At 36.9% G+C, this 27,333-nt stretch overlaps 1 protein-coding gene across 3 annotated transcripts in view; it reads right to left on the bottom strand.

Moving 5' to 3' along the window:
- The window catches only part of SYT14 (synaptotagmin 14), a gene marked incomplete at both ends in the record, with an annotated part of 177,892 nt that overhangs the window by 56,639 nt on the left and 93,920 nt on the right, over nucleotides 1-27,333 (bottom strand). For all 3 annotated transcript variants that reach the window (XM_080823991.1, XM_080823990.1, XM_080823989.1), the window contains one exon: nucleotides 4,019-4,290. In XM_080823991.1, coding sequence (XP_080680117.1) covers nucleotides 4,019-4,290 — 272 coding nt within the window. The remainder of the gene's footprint in view (nucleotides 1-4,018; nucleotides 4,291-27,333) is intronic.

Below are 27,333 nucleotides of genomic sequence, written 5' to 3'. Positions count from 1 at the left end.
GTGAAATACGAAAGGATAAATCCAAAGGCCTCAAAAATAACTACAGCTAAACACTTCTTCTCCATAACACACACACATACTTTTACACTTTAACTTCTAATCTGAATTTAAAACTATGTATTATTTCCTAATGTCAGTTACTATTGAAAATTGCTGACTACATACTTCAAAAGTTCAAGAAGGGTTGAAACTATACATTTTGATTATGAGACTGAAAGAAATTATACCCATTCTACCTGGAGCTGTCTCAAATTCCTGCCAGTCTAACTCTCTGGAATGTACCAGGAGTGTCGGCTAGTTACCAACAGTGCCAAACCCAGGTCTCCGACCTTTTAACTATACCACTTTGCCCCTTCAAGTATTTTAATAAATCTTAAATGTCTTAATTTTGAAACGTGGACTGATTTTACAATTTTCTGTTTCTGAACCTGTCCTCAGTGCCTATGGTAGCAGTCACTACTACTAGTCCCAGTCTTCCCTTTTTCCATTTCTGAGAAGAACTGCCTAAGTTTTACACAGAAAAACACTGAATGGCAAGAACCTATATTTCAAAACTTGCCTTATGGTGGATATGCTGATGAGACTCAGCCTTCGTCAATGGGGGAACAAACAGAAGTTATGCCTGAAACTTCCAGATCAGGTTGACACAAGACATTACTTGCCCTTCACTCTCTTAGTCTTCCCACAAGCAGATACACACGTAGGATGTGTGCCTGGACCTTGTGGACTAGGACAGTACTTCAGGGGACGGCAGAGGGACAAAAAACAACAACAAGGACATCAGAACCCTGAGCCCCTGAATGATATTGTAGAGCAAAGTCACTTACTCACCCTGGACTGTCTTTAAATGAAAGACAATCTTTGGTGGTTTTTAGCCACTGTATTGGTCTCTTGTTACAGCAGCTTAACACATACCTAACTGTTATATTATGAGCCCGGCCATACTTTGGGTGCGTGTGCGGGTGCTGTAGAGAACCAAAAACACTCAGGTCTTTTACATAAAATCTGACATGTCTACCTATGGTGACCTGCTTGGTACTATGTATGAAAAGAAAGATAACAAATGAAGAACAATACTTGGGGAGGGGCAACAAACTCTTAAAGAAGAATTCAGATTTTTAAAAATGGAATATGATGAAATCAGGGTAAACATATTCTTACTCTGTCAAAAAAACTGACAGTCTAGAGCAAAATGTTTTAATGTATGCCACTTCATAATTGGCAATCAAAGATGATTAATTACATGGTTTTGATTTTTCAAAGAAATACTTTCTAAAATAGTATCATAATAGCTAGGATTCTCAAGGAAGTAAGAAATTTCATAAGGTTCCAGAGAGGGCTAAAACACGGACCTTTACAGATAAAAACTACTACTTGTGTTCTGTAACAGGCAGCTAGAAAATAATTCTTCCTTTCAAAGAGTCGGAATTAAGGTTTTGAACTTTAATTTTGCTAGCTAGTAATAGGTTGTCAATAGAATTTGTGACCTCCTTGTCACGGAACTTTCAGGAACCCTCAGTCCTATCTCAGTTCAGTCATGTATGTGGATGAGCTCTAACATAGCTATATTCTGGATAAACCAAAGGAAGGTAAGAATTTTCTATTTGATAAATAATATCTATTAAAGGAACAGTAGGAAGCAAAATAAACTTGAAAAAATACAAGATTGGGCTTTATCCTAACAGGGGCTATAAAAGCATCTAGATACTGATATAATGTACACTTGCTGTTTTGTTTGAATATATTCAATTCTGCTATAGAGGCACAAAAACAAGCAGCATACAAGAGACTCATCAGTGTTAACAGAGAGCAAGCTGGCGGCTTCTGAAATATGGGCAAAATGCAAAGGCTATATTAACTATAAATAATGAATCAGGAAGTAACTTGAGAGGCAAAATTCAGAAGATACAGTAACTACAGAGAGTAACTAAGTTAATAACACGGAATATATGCCAAAAATAGACATGATAAATCAAAAATATTCTAGAACAAATGAGTACTATCTTGAGAAAGGCATGTAAAGCCCAAGCCATGACGACATCACCTCTGAGCTAGTAACAGCTGTATCAACCGTGTGCTCCTTAGATCGAAGTGCACATAAAAAGGCTAAACTGGCAAGTTTCACTGATGACCAGGGGTACTTGTCCCTGAATCTCTCCCAGAAAACAAAGTTTTGGGCCCTTGGCACCCCCGTTCAAATCTCGACTCTTGGGGCGCCTGGCTAGCTCAGCTGGTAGAGCATGTGGCTCTTGATCTGGGGGTTCGTGAGTACAAGTACCATGCTGGGGGTACAGATTACCTAAAAAAAAACCTCAATTCTTGCCCTTGTTGCTGCACCATATAAAGGGAACACTGATGGGGCATAAAGAGTGACAGGGACATTTGGGCATGCCCTAAATCAAGGCTCACACAGTGTGTTCCTGTCACCTGTACCTATAGGCATCCTAAGTGTGTTCACCTAGCTTATCTTGGTCCTCTCACTTCTTACTTTCTATCTGAAATACATTAAAACACATGTAATCTGAGCATCTGAATTTGGTCCATGAGTCCTCCGAAATAGCTTGCCTGGTGGTGCACTGGGAGGGTACCAAAGCATCAAAGGAATTTCCCACACAACGATTTACGTCAAGAGGGGCAGCAGGATATGGTCGGTAAGAGCCCTGTGTGTGAGTCAGGCCGACCTGGATTTGGATGACAGCTCCATCATCTGGGAGGTGCTGGTAGGCAGGCAAACTGCTTCCCTCTCTGAGTCTAAGGTCTTCATTTGTAAAATGGGAATAACTTCCTGAGGATGAGGTTACTAATGGGAAATACGCTGACTGTAAAGCTTATAGCAAAATCTCTGGCATACTTGTTGCCAGCTATCGTTGTGGGTAATTTCACAACCCAGGCTTCCCTGCCAGCCTGTTGGCTGTCTCTTGGGTGAGCAAGCCTACAGAAGAGGGGTCTCAAATAAGTTCAGGCACAGGGCACAGGGCAGGATTCTGTGTAGAAAATCACGGACTCCTGGTTGTATTAAACTTAAAATACCAATGGAAATTTTCTTCTAAGTTAGATACTATATTAGAATACAAGAAATAGTAGAAAAGTAATAACAGATAAAATGTGTTTTTAGAAATTGTATAAGAAAAACTTAAAAGTAAAGGAATTCCGTTCATAGCTTTACTTTTGTTATTTAATTTTGGCGGAGGATGAAAATTCACCCAGTAAGAACACTAACACACTGCAGTATTATGAAATGTTGTCTGGGACAAAAGTTGTAAAAACCTGCAATGTAAGAGGAAAAAAAAAAACCCAAAGTACATATTACCTAATGGAAACCTTTAAATTACCTTTCCGTTTTCATCATAAAAGGGACATTAAAACAAATCCTTTTTAAAACATGGAGAGACATAGTTCAACATACCAATTTTTGTTGTCATTTTCACATTTTTGCTTCAAAATAGGAAATAAAATGCAACCAACAACTCTGAACAAATGTCGCCATGCATTCAAGTTTCATTAGTAAAGCTGAGCATTACTTATCCCTTCCATATCCATGAATTGAAAATGCAAAAACATTATTTTTGAAAAACCTATAAAACATGAATGAGCAATCTCCCTAAAGTAAAAATATCCTAAATAAAAGAATTTTAAAATAAAAAGCACATACATAGGAACTTCAAGATGAAAGAAACAGATAAGTAATTCCAGAATGTTTTGTAAAAAATGTGAAAATAAAAAAGACCTCTCTTGAGGCTGAAACCGGGGGAAGATCATATGTTTCAGGAGCTTGTGAACTGCTCTCATTTTTAGCCACCCATCCTCCTTTTGGGGAAAACGGAGGGTGGTGGGTGGAGAATGGTTGGGACAGTCCTGGTAAGTCTGCCAAATAAAGACGAGATCAAGGATAACAATGGTACTCTAAGCCACCAAGGACAGGACAGTGATAAAACCTTTTACCAAGAGGAGAAGCCCAGGGTTATTATCATCCCCCAATAACATCCACGTAAAAAGCTCTAGGTGCTGTGTTACTTACTTCCGGGCTCAGGACTGCAGTGCTGTCACTGGGAACATCTTCTTCATATCCTTTATTAGGAAAACTTTCTAGTTCATGACCTGTGCTTCCTTCACTTGGACACTTGTTATATGAGCATCTTGGACTGTTGCTGCAGTGGGAAAATTCACATTTACTGTCCCCAATTTCTGAGGGCGTACATGAGAGGTGGGGAGAACCACTGTCATCCTGATATGGTGGTGGCTGCAATTCATCCAGTGGGGGTGTTCTTCTCATTCTCTGAATGCAGTTTCCTGACAATGATTAAGAATCTGGTCACTGTTTCCAATTAGCCTCAACATGCAGTATAGTCCATAATTACTATAAATAACTTTACAAAAACTGGATTAAGAAATTTGTGGCAATGTAACTAGTAGATTTACTCGTGAGCTTCCTTCTTCCCTAACGGAGAGACGCAAAAATAGAACAGCCTGGTTTCCCACTCCTCTCCTCCTGCACCGTGAGATTAGGAAAAATAAAAGTCACATATGCAGAGAGATACTGTTATAGACCATAAAGATGGGAGAGCGATAAATATTAGCAACTAGCCTTTTTATTGAGTTCTTTCTTTCACAACAATCTGGAAGCATTATGCATGTTTTGCCTGCTCCCCTATGATGTGTGGCCTCTCTAGCCACACTGGGTACAAGTATAGGAGATACCATGAACATAAAAACCTCATTTATTTTCTTCAGCTACTGAGATGGACTTAAAGTAGCATTCAGTTCTGCCGTGTGAGAAACTATTCCTCCACATTCACCCGAGATCCAGAATCCTAAAATGAGGTGCACTGTGAATCCTGGCCTAATCCTCACGGATGAGCAGAGACAGAGCGCTGAGTTCCAGCAGGTCTCTGCAATCAGGCGGCTGGCCATTCCCCGCCCCAGGCACCCTGCATCCCTCCTCCTAAAGTACAAGGTCCCACCTTGTCTACAGCAAGCGTCTCTACCTCCAGCAAGGAATCTGAAACCACATTTTCTTTCAGTCTTAAATTATCCTTTCAATTTTTACCTCAGGAGTTTGGAATAAATAGGTCTGTGAACAGGATAGAGATGGGGGGAGGAGGGGGATGTAAAAAAATAGAGTTGAGTATACAATTTAAGAGTACCTAAGTCTCGGAAGATAAATCCTGAATGCAATATCAGGTATTAAATTTAAACACTGCTCATTTTTTCTTTTAATGGACTGTGGCTCTGTTCTTAAAAGGGGCCCTGAAAAAAGGTATTTTGTGTTATAATTCTTATAATGGAGTTTAGTTCAAATGCTCAATAGGTCTTCTGTTCTTCCTAAGACAGTAAAACTTTACATAAGAAATACAAAGCTCATTTAAAAATTATCACAATGCCTGGTTCAAATGAAAAATATTAATTTGCATGAACTTAGCACAAATTTACATATTTGCTCAGAAGCCCAAATTTTAGAAAAAGAAAACTAAATGTCTTACCTCGTGAGTCTAACATACCAACTTTAGTTTATAAAACATAAACCCAAAATAAAAAAGTTACTGAATTAACATACTTGAAGCTAAATTTGAGAAGGGAAGACAGATTAAATTGATACACTGCACTTAGTACCAAATAAATATCCCAGATTTCAGAAAGGGGGTTCCAGGAAACCTTTGGTTTTCCTGATAAAAGCAGGCAGACTCAAGTGGCACACACTTTTTGTCCTCTCTCTTTCCTCTGGCTGGGGGCTGCCGCAGCCATCTTGTAACTGCGAAGTAACAAGCCTGACAATGAAAGCTGAGGATAGGAAGCAGAAAAATGGAGAGTATCTGGGCAACCGAAATATCACTAAGTAGCTATCTCCAAACTTCTGAAACCTCAGACAAATCCCTCTAGGTTAAAAAACATAACAACAACAAAACATCGACAGCTGGATTTTCTGTTTCCAAATATATTCTCTATTGACATTTTTAAAATTACTTAACCAATATCCTTCCCTCATTAAAAGCGTATATTTAATTGGCCATTGAATTATAAATTAAATGGTAATACCTAACATTTGCTGTAACATGAAATCAATTAAAAATTTCTCAATGTACAATACCCTCTAGTTCTATCCACGTTGCAAATGGTGAGATTTCATTGTTTTTGTTTCTGTTTTTTTGCTAAGCGAAATAAGTCAATCAGAGAAAGACAATTATCACAAGATCTCCCTGATATGAGGAATTTGAGAGGCAGGGTGGGGAGTCGTGGGGGGGTAGGGAGGGGAAAAAAATGAAACAAGATGGGACTGGGGAGGGAGAGAAACCATAAGAGACTCTTAATCTCAGGAAACAAAGAGGGCTGCTGGGGGCTTATGGGGGGGGAGGGATAGGGTGTGTGCTATGGTGAGTGCTGTCAATTGTGTAAGACTGATGATTCACAGACCTGTACCCCTGAAGCAACTGATACATTATACGTTAATAAAAAAAATTTCTCAGTGTAGTGGTTTTAGGAGTCAGCATACCATCTTTTCCTTTAACTTTATTTTTTTTTTTTTAAAGAGAGGTCATCTTTCCCAGAACTCAGACTGAATGCTCAGCGTATTATCTCACAGGTCACACTGGAGAGAACTGGGTACATATCTATTCCTCAAACCATCTCTTAAGGGGGGCGATGGGATTACCACAATTGACTTAATCAGAAGCCATCAAAGTGAAGCTGGGGATGGTGTCAGCTTCAATGTCCATATCTACACGGAAGAGATAGATGCCACTCATCAAGAAAAAAAGAGAGAGGGGCACCTGGGTGGCTCAGTGGGTTAAGCCTCTGCCTTCGGCTCGGGTCATGATCTCAGGGTCCTGGGATCGAGCCCCGCATCTGGGTTCTCTGCTCAGTGGGGAGCCTGCTTCCCCACCCCCCTCTCTGTCCCCCTCTCTGCCTACTTGTGATCTCTCTGTCAAATAAATAAAAATCTTAAAAAAAAAAAAAAGAAAGAAAAAAGAAAAAAGAGAGAGGGCTAAAATGAATAAAATGAGATACGAAGACAGAGACATTACAACTGATACCACAGATATAAAAGATCATATGAGATTATTATGAACAATTATATAACAAATTGGACAACGTAGAAGAAACAGATAAATTCCTAGAAACATGCTAGCTACCAAGACTGAATCGTGAAGAAATAGAAAATCTGAACAGACCAATAACTAGTAAAGAGATTAAACCAGGGACGCCTGGGTGGCTCAGATGGTTAGGCGGCTGCCTTCGGCTCAGGTCATGATCCCAGCGTCCTGGGATCGAGTCCCACATCGGGCTCCTTGCTCAGCAGGGAGCCTGCTTCTCCCTCTGCCTCTGCCTGCCTCTCTGTCTGCCTGTGCTCACTCTCTCTGACAAATAAATAGATAAAATCTTAAAAAAAAAAAAGAGATTAAACCAGTAATCAATAACCTCTCAAAAATGATGTCCTAGGCCAGATGGCTTCACTGGTGAACTCTGCCAAAATTTAAGAATTAATACTAACTCTTCTCAAACTCTTACAAAAAATAGAAGATGAGGGAACACTTCACAACTCATTTTACCAGGCCAGCATTACTTTGATACCAAATCCAGACAAGGACACTACAAGAAAACTACTGGCCAATATCCTTAATAAATATAGATACAAATTTGTTAACAAAATATCAACAAACCAAATTCAACAATACATGAACATACAACGTGATCAACTGCAAACTATTCCAGGGATTCAAGGGTGGTTCAACATCTGTAAATTAAGTGATGCAATACAACACATCAACAAAACAGAGGATAAAAATCATATGATCATCAAAGTAGATGTAGAAAAAGCATTTGACAAAATTCAACATCCATTCATGACAAAAACTCAAGAAACTGGGTAGAAAGAATATATTAGTCAACATAATAAAGGCCATATACAACAAACCCACAGTTAACAGTATATTCAACAGTGAAAAGCTGAAAGTTTCTCCTCTAAGATAAGGAACAAGACAACCATGCTGACTCTTACCACGTGGAAATCTGAGCCGGAGCAATTATGCAAGAAAAGAAATAAAAGGCATCCAAGTTGGAAAAGAAGTAGTAAAACTGTCTCTATTTCCAGATGACATGATATTATATATCAAAAAAAGCCTAAAGACTCCACCAAAAAACTGTTAGGACTAATAAATGAATTCAGTAAAGTTACAGGATACAAATCAATATAAAAAATCAGTTACATTTCTATATACTAATGACAAACTATCAAGAAAGAAATTTTTTAAAACTCCATTTACAGCTGCATCAAAAAAGAACAAATACTTAGGAATAAATTTAACCAAGGAGATGAAAGATCTATCTGTATAGTACACTAAGAACTATAAGATATTGATGAAAGAAATTGAAAAAGACAAAAGTAAATGGAAAGATATTTTATGCAACATGGATTAGCAGAAATAATATTGTTAAAATGTCCATGCTACTCAGAGCAATCTACAGAGTCAAAGTGAACTCTATCAAAATTCCACTGGCATTTTTTTCATAGAAATAGAAAAAACAGTTCAAAACTTTGTACGGAACCACAGACGACTCCAAAAGCCAGAGCAATCTTGAAAAAGGAAAACAAGAGTTGGAGATAGCACGCTTCCCGACCTCAAATTATATTACAAACCTATGGTAGTCAGAATGGTATGGCTCTGGCATAAAAACAGATACATGGATCAACAGAATAGCGAGCCCAGAAATGAACACATATATTGCCAATTAATCTATTACAAAAGAGCGAAAAAGATACAACAGGGAGAGGATAATCTCTTTAATAAATGGATGAGAAAACTGGACAGTCACATGCAAACTAATGAAACTTAATCACTATCTTACATCTTTAACAAAAAAACCAACTCAAAATGGATTAAAGACTTGAACATAAAGCTTGAAACTATAAATCTTAAGTGAAAACATAGGGAAGAAGCCCCTTCATACTGGTCTTGATAATGTCAGAAGCAAAGGCAACAAAAGGAAAAATAAACAAGTGGGACTATATCAAAATAAAAAGCTTCTGCATAAAAAGCCATCAAAAAATTATAGACGACCTATGAAATGGGAGAAAATATTTACAAATAATATATCCAATAAGGGTTAATACTCAAAATATATGAATAACTCTTCCAACTTAACTGCAAAATGACAATCTGATTAGAAAATGGGCTGAGGAACTAAACACACTTTTTTCAAACAAGGCATCCAAATGGCCAACAGGTACATGAAAAGGTGGTCAATATCACTGATCATCAGGGAAATAAATGCAAATCAAAAGAACAATGAGGTATTTCACACCTGTTAGAATGCTTAATATCAAAAAGACAGTAACAAATGCTGGCTAGGATGGGGAGAAAATGGAACCTTTGTGTACTGTTGGTGGGAATGTAAACTAGTAAAACCAGTTTAAAAATGGTATAGAGATTCCTCAAAAAATTCAAAATAGAACTACCATACAATTGAGCAATTCTACTGCTGGGTATTTATCTGAAGATGAAATCACTATCTCAAAAAGATACCTGCACCCCGTGTTCACTGAAGTATTAGTTACTATTGTCAAAACATGCAAACAACCTAAGTGTCCATCAATGGAAAAATGGATAAAGAAACACACACATACACACACACACACACACACACACACACACACACAGGACTATTATTCAGCCACAACAAAAGAAGAAAATCCTGCCATTTGTGACAACACAGATGAACCCTGAGGGTAAGTGAAATAAGTCAGAAGAGAGAGAAAAATAACTATATGTCACATATGTGGAATCTACAAAATCTGAACTCATAGATACAGAGAACAGACTGGTCATTGCTAGAGGTGGCGATGGGGGTGGTAAAGGAAATGCGTGAAGGTGCTTTCCAGGTATAAGTAAGTCCTAGAAAAATGTACAGCATGGTGACAGCGATAGAAGATCCCTGAAGTTCTTACTGGAAGAAAAAAAAATGTGTAGCTATGTGAGGTTACCAATGTTAACTAAACTTACTGGGCAGTCATTTTGCAATAAGTGTATCTATCACACATTATGTTGTGCTAATACCTTGGACTAAAATAAAAAAAAATACCTTGGACTAATATAATGTCATACATCAATCATATCTCAGCAAAACTGGAAAAAGAAAAGAATGACTAAACACTTTCCTTTCAAAAGCTTATGTATAAAAATACATGTATACATGAAACCAAAACAAAGAAACAAACCCAAAGGATATACATCTAAAGAAAATAGGGTCCAGGAAGAAGGAAGATAAAGGGCATTGGCTAGAAAAACCAACACAATCAAGTCCTTGCCCTCTTTATCCTTCACTGATTTCAGTTTTCATCTCTATTAAAATATCTTTTCTCTCTGTGGCTCTTTCTTCTTTAAATGGTTTCACTGTATTAATCCTTGTCATGTGACCAACACACTCTAACTTCGGTCTGGTAATAATCTTATACCTTACTTCCTTTAGTCTGCTTTTTACATCAGGTCCCTGTTTAGCTGCCAGCCAACCAGGATCTATTTACACAGCTGAGCTGCAGTCGCCTGGCTCTTGTTAAGCCTCTGTGTAGCCACGCTCCAGAGACCAAGGCGTAAGTTACCCAAAAGACGTTTAGTGATATTTACTACTAAGTAGGTTCCATGAGCAGACCTCACTAGTGTTTCTGGATTTGAGAGAAACAATTTTATTTTTTATTTTTTAAAAAGATTTTATTTACTTATTTGACAGACAGAGATCACAAGTAGGCAGAGAGGCAGGCAGAGAGAGAGGAAGGGAAGCAGGCTCCCTGCCAAGCAGAGAGCCTGATGTGGGGCTCGATCCCAGGACCCCGGGATCACGACCTGACCCGAAAGCAGAGGCTCTAACCCACTGAGCCACCCAGGGGCCCCGAGAAACAATTTTATAACTGTGAATTTTGGAATATACATATCAGGATAAATAAATGACATACATATATTTTAATACATACTATATATTAATAATCATAAATATATTATATATAATACCTTATCTTTGTCATATACTTATATAACACTCTATAATTATGTAAATACTTAAGTTTATAACATGTAAACTTTATGTATTATTTATATACTTCTATCATTATAAGATATTATATAAATCCTTCAAGTTTTGAAAATAAAAATATCGTATGTTTCACTTTTCATTTTACTTATGCATTTTACTTTACAAAGTGAAGAACGCTCAAATGTATCCAGAATAGGAATTTCATTTAAAAAAAAATGCAGTTAACAAAGATTTTTCCTTTTTCACTCTTTTGCAACAATATCTTCTTTCTCTAACTGGCAATTACTTCATATCATATGTACAGTATAACTAAGAGTTGGCTAAAATTTAATGGATAATGGAAAATTTTTAATACAACTGTTTTATAAAATAACAATTTATACTATAGTTGTTAAATTACACTGTAAACATCCAACTTTAAGGGGAAATTTCTGGTTGAACTATCAAATGCCAAAGTGAGGATAACCTACTATTACTTTTTCCCTCATTTTACAACCTAATTTCATACCCTATTTTGTGGAAATGACAGGTCCATAAAAGGATTCATGCATGGAAATATTTTAAGCATGTTACCATCTGCACATTGCACAGCACCCACAAAAGAAGACAAAGTATGTTTCTACCTTACAAAAACCCAGGATGCATGCATATCTGGAATGTGACCTGGAGTTTTTAACATATTTGAGACTGGTTTTCTAAGTTTGAGAACCTTAGCTCTAAGAAGTGGTAAACATTCTACATCTGCAGAATTCAGTTTTTAAGTGTCTGTAGAAATTTGCCAAAACTGTAGTAAGTTAAGGCTCAACACATTTCGCAAAACAGGAAGCATAAAGAAGATATTTTCTGACCACAGTGAAATTAAACTAGAAATTGGAAACAAAAATATAACTAAAAAAGTATAGAAATCTAGATAAAGCAACCAGAAATTAAAACACATTTCTAAATAATTCATGGGTCAAGGAAGAAATCACAGAGGAAATTAGAAAGTGTACTGAAAATGAGGATAATTGGGGCACCTGGGTGGCTCAGTGGATTAAGCCTCTGCCTTCAGCTCAGGTCATGATCCCAGGGTCCTGGGATCGAGCCCCACATCGAGCCCCACATCGGGCACTCTGCTCAGCAGGGAGCCTGCTTCCCCATCTCTCTCTCTGCCTACTTGATCTCTCTGTCAAATAAATAAATAAAATCTTAAAAAAAAAAAAAAGAAAAAAAAGAAAATGAGGATAATAAAAATAATCTGGGAGCACCTGGGTGGTTCAATTAGTTAAGCATCTGCCTTTGGCTCAGGTCATGATCTCAGGGTCCTGGGATTGAGCCCCATGTCGGGCTCCCTGCTCATTGGCGAATCTGTTTCTCTCTCTCCCCCTTCCCCCTGCTCGTGCTCTCTCTCTCTCTCAATAAATAAATAAATAAGTAAATAAAATCTTAAAAAAATAATCTGTATAAATATTTGTGGAATGTGGCTAAAGCCAGATACTTAGAAGGAAATTTACAGGCCTGAGTGCATGTGCTGGGGAAGGAAAGGGAGTGAGGCCAAAAACAAGGACCTAATTACTCACTCTGAGAAGTTAAAAATTTCACAAAAAAACCAAAAAAACAAGTTAACTCAAAGAAAGGAGAAAGAATGAAATAATAAAAAGCAGAAATGAAACAAAAAATATACACAAAAAAGACAGCATTTAGTAAACCAAAATAAATTCATTGAGAACACTAATAAAAGTGATAAATTGCCGGAAGAGACTAGTTAGGAAGAGAAAGAGAGATGGTATAAATTATTAATATCAGGAACAAAAAGGAGGACATCATTTCAAACCCTTCAGACATTAAAAAGATAGCAAGCGTTTCTTTCATCCTTTCCTTTTTTGGAAATTTCAGTCCTAAAGCTAATCAGCGGGGCTGAAGGAGGCAGCAGCATGCACTGGTAGTGGCATATGTCAGAGCCTGGGTGGGATGAGGACGTCTACCCATGGGAGAAGCCCAGCATACTATTTGGGAGCTCAAGAGAGATGAGAAGGGCATCCATGTCCATATAGGGACAGCCCAGCGTGAGGTGTCACAGCTCACAGAGGGTAAAGGGGGCACCCATCCATGGGGCACCCCTAAACAGCATGCTGAAGCCCAAGCTGGGTGAGAAATGCCCAGCACGGAGAGCCAGAATCAGGATAAGAAGGTTCCCCACAGTGGGGCAGCTGGCATGGGGCAATAAAGCCCAAAAAGGGTGAGCAGTGTGTCTATAATGAGGGAAAGGGGAGTCAAAGCCTGAGAAGGATCAGAGCCATGGAGGGGGGACTGGTGTGGGTTGTTGAAGCCCGGGAAGGCTGAAGAAGGAACCCACACAGGGGTGCACCTGTGAAAGTGTCTGAGCACAGTTGACTGACACAGGAAAACCAGACCCAAGGCAGGATGGGGAAGGTCTCCACACATGGAGTGTGGTTTTAGAGCCCAGGTGGGTGAGGAATGCAACTGTGTGGGGAAAGGGGGAAGTTCTGGAACATATCTGACCCCCAGCAGGAAGTGAGAGCTTTGGTAGGGTGGTAAGGACATCCAGTGTGGATGGCAAGCTGCTCTGGAGCATCAGAACCCACGTTCTTAGGGTCATGAGGACATCCACAAGTAGGAAAGTCTACAGGGGATAGCAGAGCCCAAGTAGGAAGAGGAGGCGATTAATTGAATGATAAATATGTTAAGTTTAATGGAAGCAAGGTCTCTCTCTCTGTGTTGGAAAAGGAAGTTACAAATATGGAAATGGGAAAATCTAAAACTGTGGTCTCGGATTAGAATTGAGGATATCAGTGTGAACTCAGTTTTTAAATAGTAAGTAAATATAACATAAATATGCATGTAATATGCATACACACATACACACCCATTCCTAACTATCCTAGCTCTGTCCACTGAGAGGGTTTAAGAGCAACACCTGAATAGGGGGTGCTGGGTGGCTCACTTGGTTAAGCGTCCGAATATTGATCTCAGGGTCGTTGAGTTCAAACCCTGTGTTCAAGAAGCTTGGCTAGGGGCTGGCCAAGAAGTAGGATGCCTTTTGGCTTCAGAATCTCTGATCAAGCAGATCAGAGATCTGAATCCTGGGCCCAGGCCTGAATAAGGCTGGCAAGTTCCTTTCCTTGCTGACCCAATGAGAACATGGTGGCCATAGTGGGTGGATGAAGTGAAGTCTACCATCAAATTCCTGAGGAAGAAGGTGCTGGGTCTGGCAGTGACCACTGGCCATGTGAGGATGACAGATGATTAGCTCATGTACAATATCCACTTAGCTGTCAATTTTCTGGTGTCATTGTCCAAGGAGAACTGGCAGAATGTCCAGGCTTTATACATTGAGAACACCATGGGCAAGCCCCAGTGCCTATACTAAGGAACGGTTTAATAAACCCTAGGGCACTACCATTAAAAAAAAAAAGGGAACGCCACCTCAGTAGCAGTGTACACCTTTAGCACCCAGATCTTGGCTTCTAAATTTACTCGTCACTAAAAGGAACCGGGACTCCGTGAAGAAACAGCAAATTTCAGGACTAGGAAAAGAAGCTGAGAATAAGAATGTATTCAAAGAATGAGGGGGGCATGCCAAAAAGACAAAGAAGCCAGCCTGATGGGGTTTGCACTGAACAAATCCAGAATTTGAGCTACAAAATAAATAGTTGAAGTAACTGATTCTAACACATTGAGAAAAAAAGGAAAACTTCAGTCCATCTAGATATAAATAAATAAATACATGAATAAACTGAAAGACCTCTGAGGAACAGATGATGTACATAGTTACAAAGTACTTTATTATCAAGAGTGCATACTTCCTGGGGTGCCTGGGTGGCTCAGTGGCTTAAGCCTCTGCCTTCGGCTCAGGTCATGATCTCAGGGTCCTGGCATTGAGCCCTGCATTGGGCTCTCTGCTCAGCAGGGAGCCTGCTTACACCCCACTCTCTGCCTGCCTCTCTACTTGTGCTCTCTCTCTCTGTCAAATAAATAAATAAAATCTTTAAAAAAAGAAGTGCGCATACTTCCTTAATGAAGAGATCAAAGTGAGTAACATAACACGACAAATTGAAGTGTGCATCACCTGGTAGGATGCGATGAGAGGAACAAGCACTACCTCCTTGGTCCTCCAGTTCAAGATGCATGACCTGAATCTAGTCATGAGAAATATCAGACAAATGCACATATTCTAAAAATTAACTGCCCTGTGGTCTTCAAAAAGAAATGACTGAAAAACCGGTCTAGCCTGAAGGAGACTAAAAAGAGACTAAAAGAGACAGGACAACACATGATGTTGAACTAGATCCTTTTGTTATGATGGACATTATCTGGACAACTGTTGACCACGAATGGATTCTGAGGATGAGATGGCAATAATGAACCAAAGTTACTGTCTTTATTCTGATGGTTGTATTGTGGTTATGTGAGAGAATATTCTTTTATTTTTTATTTTTTTGGTTTTTTTTTAAATTTTTATTTTTTTTTATAGGGCTAGTTGATTCGGCAGGTGAGTTGTTACACACTCCTTAGCGGATTCCGACTTCCATGGCCACTGTTCTGCTGTGAGAGAATATTCTTGTTGTAGAAAATACACACTAAAGTATTTAAGGGTGATGAAGCATCGGGTCAGCAGGGCCACTTACTCTGAAATAGCTTGAGGGGTAAAAAGGATTTTGTACTATTTTTTGCACTATTTTGGGGTACCGTTTTTACAACTTTTGTTAATTTTGTGGATGTTTAAAAAAATCCCCATAAAAAAGACATTGACATATCTCTTGAAAATTGAAAATCATGATACAAATTCCTAAAGAAATAAAACCTAAACAGAGCCAAGAAACAGGAAAATTATATAATCTTATAATCTATTATAGAAATTGAACTCTTATTTTAAAACCTTCTTAACAAAGAAAAGTCCAGGGAAAATTACCATTTAAGGAAGAAAAATCACCAATTTCATACAAAGTATTTTAGATAATATAAAAAAGAGGGAACACTTGTGAAATTATCTTATGAAGCCAGCATAAACTTGCTACCAGAGCCTGGTAAAATATCTTACAAGAAAAAAATAAGCCAATCCCTCTTGTGAACATAGCTACAAAAATTCAACACAAAATATTAGTAAATGAAACCCAGAGTCTTAGAGAACTACATCATAACCAATTTAGGTTTATACTAGGAATATAAAGTTACTGTACAAAAGCAAGATGGATTTACTATTAGAAACTTTATCTAATTTACTGCATTAAAAGAATAAAGGTAAAAAGTAATATGATAACTGTAATCAATTTTAAAAAAGCATTCGAAAAAAAAATCTGACAAAATTCATTATTCATGATAAAATCTCTGCTCCATGCAAATGAGGGATAAAAGGCAAATTACTTTAACCCATGAAGAGTATCTTTGAAAGTCCTACAGCCAACATAATATTTAATGGTGAAATGTTGAAAGCTTTATGTCTGGTATCGGGAATGAGACAAGGATGCCTATTTATCACCACTTCTATTCGACAATGTACCACAAGTTCTAGCCATTGCAATAAGGTGAGAAAAAGATGTGAAAGAACTGGGAAAAAAAGCAATAGTTATTACTCTCAGATGATGACCGAGATATAGAAATCCCCAAATACTTTAGAGATAATCTATTAGTGTTGGTAAGCAAATTGAGTGAGGTCATTGAATATGGTTATCAATGTTAAAAAGATCAATTGAATTTCTACACACACGAATGGAAAACTAAAAAGTGACATTTAAAAACAATCCCACATACAATTGCACCAGATAACATCAAATACCTAAGAATAAATCAAGGAAATCAATTTGCTGTTATTTTTCCAGCTTAGGGGCTTATAATTACAATATATACTCTTAGCAATTGGCAGAATCCACACTTCAGCTTTCTAAGCAATGCCTATATGGTGTAGGAAGGGACTGCTAGAAACCACTAGTTTCTTTTCTCTAGCAACAAGTCATCCCAAGAGAACAGGAGAGATTAGTCTACCATCAAAGACTTGAGAATTGCAAGTTTAATGAATGTCTTCACTAGTTTGGTCACTACGAAAATTAATAAGCTTGAAAAATGATGGCAGATTATCATAAACTTCTAAATAGAAGACAACTTTAACTGGAGTTGCCACTCCAGATGGAGTCTCCTTATTAAGCAAATTAAAACAGCCTTGGTATTTGATATGTAGCTTTTACGTAGCAAATGCTTTTTCCTTTGTAACAATCCAGAGAACAAAAGTAACATGTTGTTTTCACCTGCCAAAGCAATACCGCTACTTCCCAGCTTCAGGGAAATACAATAAAATATTCTTGTTCTACGCCACAATCTGCTCTGCAGAGACCCTGGCTGCCTCAACATTCCAGGCTACATGCCCTTGATCCTCCTCCGAATGACAGCAAGCTATTAGGACCCAGTGAGTAGAAGAGTTGAGGGATTGAAGTGCCTTGGTAAAATGTACATGTGTGACAGGACTGAGAACTCAATCTGATGATAATACGAGGGCCTGCCTCCTCCATCAAGTTCCTGAGAATACAGGAGTATGATGGAATATTCCTCCCAATGTCAAAGAGAATTTCCTACCCTTTGTCTGTGTTCCACTAAGAAGGAGACAAGAAGTTTGGCTGGCCTTCTTACACTCTGAAAGCAGCACATTCCATATCTGAGTATGCAGCTTTGAGCCATCTACAAGGTAAAATAAAAAGCTTTTCAGCTTTGAGTGGCACCCAGAACAACAGATGATCCATGGTATGGTATGGTATGGTAAGCTTTATACTTGACCTTTAAAGACTAAGCAAACCAAGTGGTCTTCAAATGCCTGTGGTAGATGATGACACTTAAAAAAGTATTAAGAAACCCTGATGGTGGAATTGCATTGGAGGACTCAAGATTTTTTTTTTTTTTTTTTGGCCATATCTTTGCTGACATTTTTGCTTCCAAGATTTTAAATCTTATTGCCAATCTGATGGGTAAAAGTTGGTATCTTGTTTTAATTTGCACTTCCCTTGTACGTAAGGAGGAGCACATCTTTATCAACCACTTATATTTTCTCCAAATTCCCCACTAGATAGTAACCTCTTTGAAGTGCTATAGTATTCAGTGTATAGTAAGCACAAGGTTCATATATAATTGGTATTTATGCCACCTCAGCAGTCTACATATTTAACGCAATCCCTATAATATACCAACATTTTTGTCATATAACTAGAATAAAACTAAAAGCTGTATGAAACCACAAAAGACCCTGGATAGCCAAAGCAATCTTGAGAAAGAAGAACAAAGTTAAAGGTAGCATAATTCCAGATTTCAAGATATACTACAAAGCTATAGTATGGTACTGGCACAAAAACAGACATATAGATAAATGGAACAGAACAGAGAGCCCAGAAATAAGCTACACTCACATAGTTGATTAATCTACAACAAAAGAGGCAAGAGTATACAGCAGGGAAAAGATAGTCTCCTCGAAAAATGGTGTTGGGAAAACTGGACACCTACATGCAAAAGAATGAAACTGGACCACTTCCTTGTACCATACAAAAATAAACTCAAAATGGTAAAAAACAAACAAACAAACAAACAAAAAAAACCAACAGAAAATCCAAAACCTAAATGTGAGACTGGAAACCATAAAAAACTCCTAGAAGAAAACATAGGCAGCAATTTCTTTGAGATCAGTCATAGAAATATTTTTCTAGATATGTCTCTTTAGGCAAAAAAAAAAAAAAAAAAAGGCAAAATTAATGGGATTATACGAAAATAAAAACCTTGTGCGCAGCGAAGGAAACCGTCAACAAAAAGGCAAACTACTGAACAGGAGAAGATATTTGCTAATGACCTATCCAGTAAGAGGCTAATAGCCAAAATATACAAAGAACTTAGAGAACTCAGCATGAAAAAAACAACCAATCCAATTAAAAAATGGGCAGAGGACCTGAACAAAATTTTTACATTATGATTTTTTGTACCTCCAAACACATTTTATTACAAGACAGTGTTCAGATTATTTTTGTACCATGCCTTAGAACTCTTTATTAATCTTTCTCACCTTATTTTTCTGATGGTTTGAAATAATTTCTGAATCAAACTATTATTTCACATATAGCTGCTTTCTACCAGTACAATCTTACCCAGTACACCTATTTTCTGAGTGGAAAATCAATTCATGGTCTCTCATTTCTTGATTCTTAGGTTTTGTTAAAGATCATAGTCAGTTCAAGTGAAATGAGAAGTGGTTTGTTGGTTTTTGAGAAACAACTCCTGGCCTACTCTTAATATCAATCAGAAACTAACCGGGGGATCAAGAGACGCCAACTGCCCTGTAGGAAGGAAATAGCATGTGCTCATCTAGCTATAAAGTTGGGAATATCAAGCTGGACTCTGCCATCAAGGGAAACCAGCAGATATTGGATGAGGACCAAGTAAGTTCTGAAGGCACAGGCAGGTAGTAGAGGTATGCCTGCTATATTTTGCTTAATCTGCATGCATTGCCACGTGAGTACAGTAGGACTACTGAAGGTTAACTGAGAATTAAAACATTATGTCTAGTGATACGCCAAAACCATTAGAAGTGGAATGTTCTGATATTATAATCCTTTCAGAGGAGGCCCTGAAAAACAATACAGAAAGAAAATCTTCTCAGTGGACAGAATTCTTAGTAGCCTGTTTGATTTTTAACTTTGCTTAGAGTAACAGTTGATCTCAATGACTGGGTTGCTGATGGTCTGGCTGGATGTAAGGACTTGAGAGCAGAGACTGGCAGACTGGTCTCACCCAGATCGGCTCTGGGGCCTGAACACATTTTTAAGTTGTCTTAAAACACAAATACTCAGAAAATACCATAACTTCTAAAATTTAACCTCATGTATTTTAAGTCTAATTCTTTCCCAAATTGAAAAAGGCAACAGTCTTGATAAATTAGACTCCTAGATGAATTTTGAAAGCATGCCCCGAAATTACAATGTCAATTTCAATCAATACTTTTGTTTCTCATTTTATCTTTGTGTTCAATGCCATTCAATTTTACCTACAGAAAATATTTAATGTTAATGGGTGATTAAAAATCCTATCAAGCAATTTCTGTTTTTATGCATGAGGGATTAACTGGTATTTGGTCAGCCTTCCTCCTGTAAACAACTACAAAACTGGACAAAACACATAAAGCAACTGTTTTCTACTGTAGGGATACAATTTACCCTTTCAGACTATTTTCCAGGAGGCTGTACAATTTTGCATTCAAACTTGCAAGATATGAGAGTTCCATTTATTCTACCTTCTCACCAATATTTGGTATTGCTAGTCTTTTAAATTTTAACCATGTGTAGTGCTATATATTATGGTGGTTTTAGTTTCCATTCCCCAAATGAGTAACGATTTGAGCATATCTTCATGCATTCATTTGCCATTCATAAATCTTCTCCAGGGACGCATCTGTCCGAAAATGTGCACGTTTTTAGGTCGTTCATTTCTTGGAATTGACTCATCAGAGTTCTCTGTGTAATCTAGATACAGTCCTTTATAAAATATACCTTTTTCCTGTCTATGGCTTGCCTTTTTGTTTTTTTAATAGTGTCTTTTGAAGAGCGTTTTTACTTTAAGGTAGCCATAATCATTTCAGTTTTCTTTTATGATTCACGCCTTCTGATTCCTATTGAGAAAATCTTTGCCTACCCCAAAGTCACAAAGATTTTCTAGGTCTTCTCATAATTATACAGTTTTAGCTTTTACACTTAGGTTTACAATCCACGTGGGATTAATTTTTGTGTATGGTGTGAGGCAACATTTGGCACTGATTTTTCTCTACGGATTTCCAGTCATTGCAGCATCACTGACTGAAAGCTATTTTTCCTCACTGAATTCACTGGGCACCTTGCTGAAAATAATTGTCATGTGTGTGGGTCTGCTTTACATATAGACTCTCCCTTCTTTCACTAACCTACATGTTTAGCCTTGTGCCAATACCACACTTTCTTGATCACTGTAGTTTTACACTAAATCTTGAAAGCAGATAGTGTAAATCCTTTTTTCGCTTTTGCCTTTTTTTTAACCTCTGTAATACTTTATTCTGACATGTTTTGCCTTATACTTTTTAAAACTTAAATTCAATTAATTAACATAGTGTATTATTAGTTTTAGAGGAAGAGTTAGTGATTCATCAGTCTTTTTTTTAAAAAGATGCCAGGATCTTCTTCTTCTTTTTTTTTTTAAGATTTTATTTACTTATTTGACAGACAGAGATCACAAATAGGCAGAGAGGCAGGCAGAGAGAGGAAGGAAAGCAGGCTCCCTGCTGAGCAGAAAGCCCGATGTGGGGCTCAATCCCAGGATCCCGGGATCATGACCTGAGCTGAAGGCAGCGGCTCAACCCACTGAGCCACCCAGGTGCCCCTGATTCATCAGTCTTATATAAAGCCAGTGTTCATTACATCACATGCCCTCCTTGATGCCCATCACCCAGTTACCCCAACACCCCCACATCCACGTCCAGCAACCCTCAGTCTGTTTCCTAAGATTAAGAGTCTCTTAAGTTTTGTCTCCCTCTCTGATTTCATCTTGTCTTGTTTTTCTCCTTTTGTTTTGCTATTCTTTTCCACAACTCTTTTGACTCTTTGCCAATTTCATTTCCATAAATATTTTAGCTTTTCATAGGATACAAAAAAGAGAGAAAAAGAGAGAGAGGGGGAGAGAGAGAGAGAAAAGAAAGAACTCCTGGAATTTTAACTGGGATCATACTCAATCTTTAGATAAATTTGGGAAGAACAGACATCTTAACAACATTGAGTCTTCTAATCAATGAACATGATATACCAATACATTTAAGTCTTCTTTAAATTATCTCAAGTTTTGTAGTTTACAGTGTAAAGACATTGCTTATTATTCTTATTCCTAAGACTTGTTTAATGATACCACCATAAATGATAATTTCTTAAAATGTATTTTCCAATTACTTTTGCTAGTAAACAGAAACTAGATATTTTTATATTGATCTGGTATCTTAAAAATTCTTCATAGGTTTCTTAGAAATTTCTACATAGTCATGTCATCTATCTGCAAACAAAGATAGTTTGGTTTCTTCTTTTCCAATCTCTATGATTTTTTTTTCTTGCCTTATTGCACCAGCTAGACCCTGGAATAAAACACCAATAAAACAGTAATAAAACACCTGGAATAAAACAGTAATGAGAGAGGGAATCTTTGCCATATAGTGGATTTAAAAAAAAAAAAAGCATTCAAAATTTCACCACTAAGGTGTTAGCCTTATGGGATTTTAAAAAATTTTCTTTGTTATGTTTTGTCAAAGTCTGTAATCAGAGATTTAGAAAGTTTGCTAGAACTTTGTCATGAATGGAAATTGAATTTTGTCAAATATTTCTCCTCAAGTGTAGTTAAAGATTATGTGACCTTCTACTTTATTCTGTTATGTGGAGAAATGTAATGATTGATCCTCCAATATTAGACTAAATCTGTATTCCTAAGATGAACCCTACTTGGTAATGATAAGTTATTCTTTTTTTACTGCTAGATTTAACTTGTTGGTATCTTTAGAAGATTCTGCATCTAGGCATATGAGCAACATTGACCTTTGCCAGTTTTTGCTATCATGGTAATTCTGAACTCACAAGAACTTGGGAAATGTTAACTCCTTTTCTTATTATCTGGAAGAGTTTGTGTTGAATTGTTAATACATTTCTTTTTAAAAATGTTTAGCAGAATTCATTGATGAAGGTAGCTGGGCCCAGCATTTTCTTCACTAGAGTTTTTAACTGTAAATATAGGGCAACTGAAGTTCTCTCTCTTCTTGAGGAAGATTTGGTTATTTGTGTCTATTTAACTAGGTTAAATTTATTGGCATAAAGTTGTTCATAATATTTTCTTATAGTCCTTATAACATCTGAAGGATCTGCAATAATGTACCTATTTCATTCTTTTTTTTTTTTTTAAGATTTTATTTGACAGAGAGAGACACAGTGAGAGAGGGAACACAAGCAGGGGAGTGGGAGTGGGAGAAGCAGGCTTCCCACAGAGCAGGGAGCCCAATGTGGGACTCGATCCTAGGACCTGGGATCATGATCTGAGCCGAAGGCAGACGCTTACTGACTGAGCCATCCAGGAGCCCCCTATTTCATTGTTGATGTTGATTATTTGTCTTTCCTTTTTTTTCCTGGTCAATATGGGTAGAGACTTATAAATTTGATTGAGTTTTTTCAAAAACAATCTTCTGGCTTTATTGATTTTCTCTTTTGTTTGTTCATATACCTATTTGTTTTCCACTCTTACTTTATTATTTCCTTTCTTATGTTTAGTTGTTCTTTAAATTTCCTAATTTCTTATAGGAAAAACTTACACGACTGATTTTCAACTTTTTTCCCCTTTCTACTATTAGCAATTACTGTTACAAATTTCTGCCTAAGTACTGCCAGCTGAATCACAAACATATTGATATATGGTAATTTCACTTCCATTCAGCTCAAAATGCTGTCTAATTTTCCTTATGATTGCTTATTTGACCCATATTTATAAGTTTTTAAAATGTTTTAATATGGCATTTCTTGGAAAATATCTAGGTACACTTAAAAAGAGTATAAATTGTGGGGCACCTGGGTGGCTCGGTCAGTTAAGTATCTGCCTTCAGCTCAGGTCATGATCTCAGGGTCCTGGGATCAACCCCACATCAGGCTCCCTGTTTAGTGGGGAGCCTACTTCTCCCTCTCCCTCTGCCTGCAGTTTCCCCTGCTTGTGCTCCCTCCACCAAATACATACATAAAATCTTTTAAAAAAATGCATTTTGCTACCATTGAGTAGAATGTTCTATCAATGTCAGTTAAAAGTTGGCAGATTCTGCTGTTCAAGTCTTCTTTCTGCCTCCTTACTGATTTTCTTTCTACTTCTATTTGTTACCAAGAGAAGTACTGAAAATCTCTAAATATAATTATAAATGCCTGGCTCCTTTGCTTCAATTTTGTTGAATCTGTTATTTAGGATTATTAGGTCTTCTTCTTTTTTTTTTTTTTAAAGATTTTATTTATCTCTCAGAGAGGGAGAGAGAGAGAGCACACGCCCACACGAGTACACAACAGGAGGAACAGCAGGCAGAGGGAGAAGCAAGCTCCTGGCCGAGCAGAGAGCCTGATGTGGGACTCAATCCCAGGACTCTGGGATCATGACCCGAGCCAAAGGCAGATGCTCAACCGACTGAGCCACCTAGATGCCCTAGGATTGTTATATCTTCTTGATGAGTTGACTCATTATTGTGAAAATGTTCTTCTTTATCCCATAATACTTGCCCTATAATCTTCCTTGTCTAATACAAACATAGGCATCTCAGCTTTCTCTAAATTTGTGTTTGTATAGTATATCATTTTTGTCTATCCTTTCACATAAAAAAAAAAGATTTTATTTATTTATTGGGGAGGGAGCAGAGGGAAAGGAGAGAATCTCAAGCAATCAATCCCCAACGTGGGGCTAAATCTCACTGTGAGATCATGACTTGAGCTGGAATCAAAAGTAAGATGCTCAACTGACTGAGCCACCCCAGGGCCCTTCTATCCTTTAACCTTTAAATTATCTATGCCTTTATATTTAAATTAGGTTTCCATATATATGGATCTTGCTTTTATATGTAGTCTCGCTTTTAAAAATTTTTTTCATCTCATAACCTATACCTTTTAATAGGCATATTTAAACCATGCACATTTAATGTAATTACCTAAATCAGTGACTGACAAACTTTCTGTAACAAACCATATCATAACAAACTATATGGCTACATATAGTATCTACCATGTATTTATGTGTGATATATATATATATATATATATATATATATATATATATAGCTTTAAAACCATAAAAATCTAGTAATACAGGGGTACCTGGGTGGTTCAGTGGGTCAAGTATCTGCCTTTGGCTCAGGTCATGATATCCCGTGTCCTGGGATTGAGCCCTGCATCAGTCTCTCTGCTCAGCAGGGAGTCTCCTTCTCCCTCACCTTCTGCTCCTCTCCTGTGTGCAAGTGCACTCTCTCAAATAAATAAAATTTTTTTTAAGATTTTATTGATTTATTTGACAGAGAGAGATCACAAGTAGGCAGAGAGGCAGGCAGAGTGAGAGGGGGGAAGCAGGCTTGATGCTGAGCAGAAAGCCTGATGTGGGGCTCGATCCCAGGACCCTGGGATCATGACCTTAGCTGAAGTCAGAGGCTTTAACCCACTGAGCCACCCAGGCACCCCTAAATAAAATCTTTGAAAAAAACTGGGTAATACATACAATAAAATATTATTCAGCCATAAAAACAAATGAAATTCTAGCATATACTACAAAATGAACCGATCTTGAAGACATTATGCTAAATGAAATAAACAAAAAAAAAGAATACTGTATGATTCTATTTTTACGACTTACTTAAAGTAGTCAATCAAATAATCTATGGTCTATACAAAACTTAACATTACTTAATACTTAAGATGTAGGAAAAAACACAAACCAAAATACTTAAGAATGTGAGTTTAGTCTGCCAGATTCTAATTCTACTTTTGCCATTTACTAGATGTGTGACTATGGGAAATTTTTTTACACTTCTGATGCCTTTATTTCATCATCTGTAAGTTAGGGATAATTAGATATAATAGCACCAATGTCGTTGGGACTTTTTGAAAATTAACTGAGATGTTTAAGTGTGTGATTAATGTAAGAACCCAGCAGGGTAGGTGAGAATCAGAAAGGGTAAATGAATTAGACTTAGATATTTTCCATTTTTTTAGTATTCTTAAGAAAAAGCAACAGGACTTCCAAATCTGTTTGCAGATAAATTTCGCAGGAACTCTACTCTGCTAAACTGTACAGAACATTATGTCACCTTACTCTAACCTTATAAAAAAGAGGGAATAATAAAAAGTAACCAAACTAGGATTTTTCAAAAAGGAAGATATAGGATTACTGCTCATCTCATGTCATTTAGCAATATATATACACTCCATGCCATCTTTACTAGATTGAACATTTTAGTTTATAGCTTTTACTTTGGATTGACCTAGTAATCAGTATTAGTTGTGACCCTAAAATTATCATTAAAGATTTCACTAAGCGAAGTATAAAACACAAATCAGAAAGGTTTCCATTTAAATTAAAGAATTTTCATGCTTAAGGAATGAATTCCCCATTATTTTTGAGGGATATAGATAGCCAGGGGTTTATGGTATTCAAACTACATCAGAGATGCAAGAAATGTAATAAAATAGAGCCAGCTTTATTTTCACGTTCAAATTTTTGATATCTGGTACTTTCTCAAGTCTCCCACATTTATATACTTTAATAATTTTATATGCTCCTGTTAATCACACATAAAATATGTACATCAGTAAATGAGTAAAAAAGTATAAATTAAAAAATTAATACAAGTCTTATTAAATCTTATTAAATCATATCTGCTACATTTCCCATTAGCTTTTTCACATGAGTTTTAATTTAAACCAAACAATAATCTGAAATAATATATTTTATAAGCTTTATTTGTCTTATCTGATGTACTGAATCAGAAAATATAATTCTGCAAGTGCTATATATGCAAATAATATACTGTAATTGATATTATAACACATACCAAAGATTTAATTTTAGAATCAGCTTAAGCCCTGTTGAGATTATATATTACATTTTTTGCTATGAATAATTTGGTGAGACGTTTTTATATTTGTTTTATGAAATGGAAAAGAACCAATATTCTTAGAAAGACAAAAAATGTAATTCAGTTCTGGCCTGTAAAATATACAGATTTACACTGGATGATGTTAATAGCAGCGGAGTTTGGTGGGGGTGGTGGTGGGGTGGTGGTTATATACTAATAAAGACAAGAATGAGAACAACTAAGTAGCTTTTACTTATGACATAAACTGGGGATGTGATCTTAATTCTTTGAGGATAAAACAATAAGGCAGTTTTCATTCCCATTTTGTTTTAAAAGACTTCAGGCATTCTTAGGACTTTTTATTTTTTCATTTTTATCACACCAGTAACCAGACATTTCAAAAATAGATGGTTGAAATAGTAGCAATTGAGGATTATGAAGCTGTTAAGTGCTTCACAATGTTGATGTAATATAGCAATTATAGACCTTTGTAATTCAGCAAAAAGGCTTTGTTTTCTTGTTACTCATATTGAAACTATACAATAAGAATACCTCTTTATTTTCACAGAAAAGGACTTAAATTTTTAAAAATCTTTGCATTAATGTTTTGACCATTGTTATGAACTCACCATTGAAATTTATTATTTTGTAACTAAAAATAAAATGAAGCACTAAGGGGAAAAAGGTTGTATAATGTTAGAATTTTG

This window comes from Martes martes, assembly GCF_963455335.1.
Source record: "Martes martes genome assembly, chromosome: 15".
NCBI lineage: Eukaryota > Metazoa > Chordata > Mammalia > Carnivora > Mustelidae > Martes > Martes martes.
The sequence above is the reverse complement of the archived record's forward strand: the minus strand, read 5'-3'. Positions and strand labels throughout refer to the sequence as shown.